Source organism: Sphaeroforma arctica (assembly GCF_001186125.1).
Source record: "Sphaeroforma arctica JP610 unplaced genomic scaffold supercont1.426, whole genome shotgun sequence".
Classification (NCBI taxonomy): domain Eukaryota; class Ichthyosporea; order Ichthyophonida; genus Sphaeroforma; species Sphaeroforma arctica.
The window spans coordinates 41,158-44,426 of NW_014040132.1; the positions used below are offsets into that span (position 1 = coordinate 41,158).

General features: G+C 42.8%; 1 protein-coding gene across 1 annotated transcript; it reads left to right on the plus strand.

Annotated features, from left to right (window-relative positions):
• Window positions 1–1,458: 1,458 nt before the first annotated feature.
• SARC_06136 (hypothetical protein) lies at window positions 1,459–2,782 on the plus strand (the record flags this gene model as incomplete). Its single annotated transcript, XM_014299973.1, has 3 exons — window positions 1,459–1,530; window positions 1,688–1,804; window positions 1,839–2,782. 3 exons carry the CDS (start codon window positions 1,459–1,461, stop codon window positions 2,121–2,123), a joined length of 474 nt encoding a protein of 157 aa, XP_014155448.1. The 3' UTR covers window positions 2,124–2,782.
• Between the last annotated feature and the right edge of the window lie 487 nt (window positions 2,783–3,269).

Sequence of the window (3,269 nt, forward strand, 5' to 3'; positions counted from 1 at the left end):
TATATATTTATATATAGTGTTAAGTATTAAGGTATAACAAATGGATGTTTAGGTATGTATGTATATGTGTGTGTGTCAATCAACTCGATGACGAGCATTCGACAATACGTATACACAATTTTTATTTACTTCTGTAGCTAAAATTCCTTCTTTATTTTTCATTAACACGTGTACATACAACTCAAACAACCACCATCTGCCTTCCACTACTCCTGCTGAAACATATATATATATGTTCATATATATATTTATTTTGTCTGTCCACAGGACCCTGCTTTTGAGGGTGGTGAAGAGCCGATTGATCGTGACCGAGTTCGTGACGGCCTGTCTGGGCTGAAGAGTTTTCTGAGTCATTGTGGGAAGGTACTGCTACAACTGCTAGTTGAGTCTTTGGCGACCCTTTAGAACTAGTGACTACGTGGGCGGAATGCCTTGTATTGATTGTGCTGTGGGTGTTTGTATAGCCAGTGGTGTATCGTAGCCTGTACTTAACTAGCATATCTGAGGATGAGTGTATGTGTCTGATACCATTCAGGGTAGACAGGACTGTAGAGTGGTTGAATGGGCTCTATAGCATTTGAGTGGATGAAACTAAACTTCGCAATATCCATGAATACTCAGTTTGCCGTGCGAGACGTCCATCTCTTCTCTGGAGTATACACTAGACTTATATTAGCTTCTTATTCTTGTTTACATTAGCTTCTTATTCTTGTTTATATTTGCGTTTTATCCTTGTTTATATTTTATCAATTGATTTGTATTAGCTTCTTATTCTTGTTTACATTAGCTTCTTATCCTTGTTTATATTAGCTTTTTATCCTTGATTATATTTTATCAATTGACTTATATTAGCTTCTTGTTCTTTTTTACATTAGCTTCTTATACTTGATTATATTAGCGTTTTATCCTTGTTTATATTTTATCAATTGATTTATATTAGCTTCTTATTCTTGTTTACATTAGCTTCTTATCCTTGTTTGTATTAGCTTTTTATCCTTGTTTATATTTTATCATTTGACTTATATTAGCTTCTTGTCCTTGTTTGTATTGTACCACTAGACTTATATTAGCTCCTTATCCTTGTTTATATTTTACCACGTGACTTATACAAGCTTCTTTTTCTTGTTTATATTTTACCACGTGACTTACACAAGCGTCTTATCCTTGTTTATATTTTACCATGTGACTTATATTAGCTTCTTGTCCTTGTTTATATTCTATCACGTGACTTATACAAGCTTCTTATCCTTGTTTATATTTTACCACGTGACTTATACAAGCTTCTTGTCCTTGTTTATATTTTACCACGTGAATTATACAAGCCTCTTATCCTTGTTTATATTTTACCACGTGACTTATACAAGCTTCTTGTCCTTGTTTTTATTTAACCACGTGACTTATACTCGCTTCTTATTCTTGTTTTCATTTCACCAGATCACCACTGAGCTAAGAGAACCCATGGAGCGCTTCTGCGAAGTGTACAACTTATTTAAAAATCTGGAGTGGTACCAGGTGTTCGCGAGATTACAGGTACGTGCGATGGTGAACTTCCTCGGCACATGCAGGTGCATGCGTGCGTATGGGTTAGTCTCCAGCGACCCGTCTGTCCTCAACACATTCAGGTGTATGCGTGTGTGTGGGTTGGTCTCCATCGATCCGTCTTTCTATTGGTAGCGTTCCTGCCCAGTCTACATCCAAGAACAAGTTCACCATCAACACTACCACCTTTAACACTACCGCCATTAACACTACCGCCAATAACACTACCGCTGGCTTCCCAGTTATTCTGGCTTTAATCTCACTCGTCCACCGCTTGCCGCGTTCCTCCCAACCCACAGGTGGGCGTAGAGCTGCTGCACTGTCTGTGTCGCATCCCGTTAGACGCCGAGACGATACACCTACCATACATCATCAGCAGTGTGATGGGTCTTACGGCCAACAGCCTGTACTACACCGGCCAAGGCTTGGGCTATCTAGGTCAGCAACGCATCCCCCCGCGGAACAGGCACATGCCTGAGTACGCACCGCACAGTGAGACGTACAGGAGTGGCTATGAAGGTGCTGATAGCGCTCAGAAGCATCAGGGTAGTGGCCCGGGGGCGCGAACGGGGACTGCGAGTTAGGAGAGGAGTGTGGCTGACCTGTGCATGTTCGTGTACGTGTGTGTGTGATGACACGTGGTGTTGTATGCACGTACACAGGGTTTGCAAGTATAAGAAGTATAAGAGTGGGGTGGTGAGCGATGCACATACAGCTCGGGCCATCGTTAGAACAGATTGGCATGGAAGGCGGTGTGGGTGGAGAACTGGTGAATACTCACTCTCTCTCTCTCACGCACACACATGTGTGCCAAAGGTAAACCCTAAACCCTAGGGGAGGCAACCTGGTTCACCACTATCCGCCAGCCCAGAGATGAAGGATTCTACACGCACAACCTGGTACACATACAAGACCCGTGTGTACAGGTCGGCCTCCTGAAACGTCACACACACATGCACATACATGTACGTGCACACACAATTGAACACAAATATGCCCAGATGCGAATCCAAAACCAACACACGTGTACGCACCTTCAAAGGCGTGCGCTGGGCACTCGCTTTCCTCTAGGGGTTCAGGGTTTAAGCGATGCAGAGTCGCGGGTACAATCAGCCAGCCAGCGCTGCAAAGTGCTGGACGGGTAGATGATACTCTTACGAGGACAAAGAAGCATGGCAACAATCAACAAGCGCACCTACGGCATATGCGCACCCCAATTCGTACGCAAATGGTTAGTATAGGGGGGGGGGGGTGGGTGGGGGTGTGGCCATACTCGCCAGGGCCACTCGCCCATGTGACACCTTGGTACATACACTAGCAGCTCGAAGATGAGATGAATAGCTGGAGAGAGGGGGGGGGACGGGGGGGGGGGGGTAGGATAGCTGATCATGTGTTTCGCATGACAGATTTCATGTACGGATATATGCAGGTGTATATGTCGCGCACAGCTATGAGCTTAGTATACCATGCTCGGAGCGTTGCGTATGTAAGAGAGTTCAAAAACAAACATACATATCGCGCAGAGAGTACATATTCAGATAGCGCCGTGCACATAGAAGTGTTCAAAGATCACATTGCGTAGACGCAGTTATTATTGATGCGTATGCACACAGGAAGTTGCACAAATATATGTCTACGTATGTATATATATATACATGTTATATATATATTTATATATATATATATATATATATATANATATATATATATATATATATATATATATATAT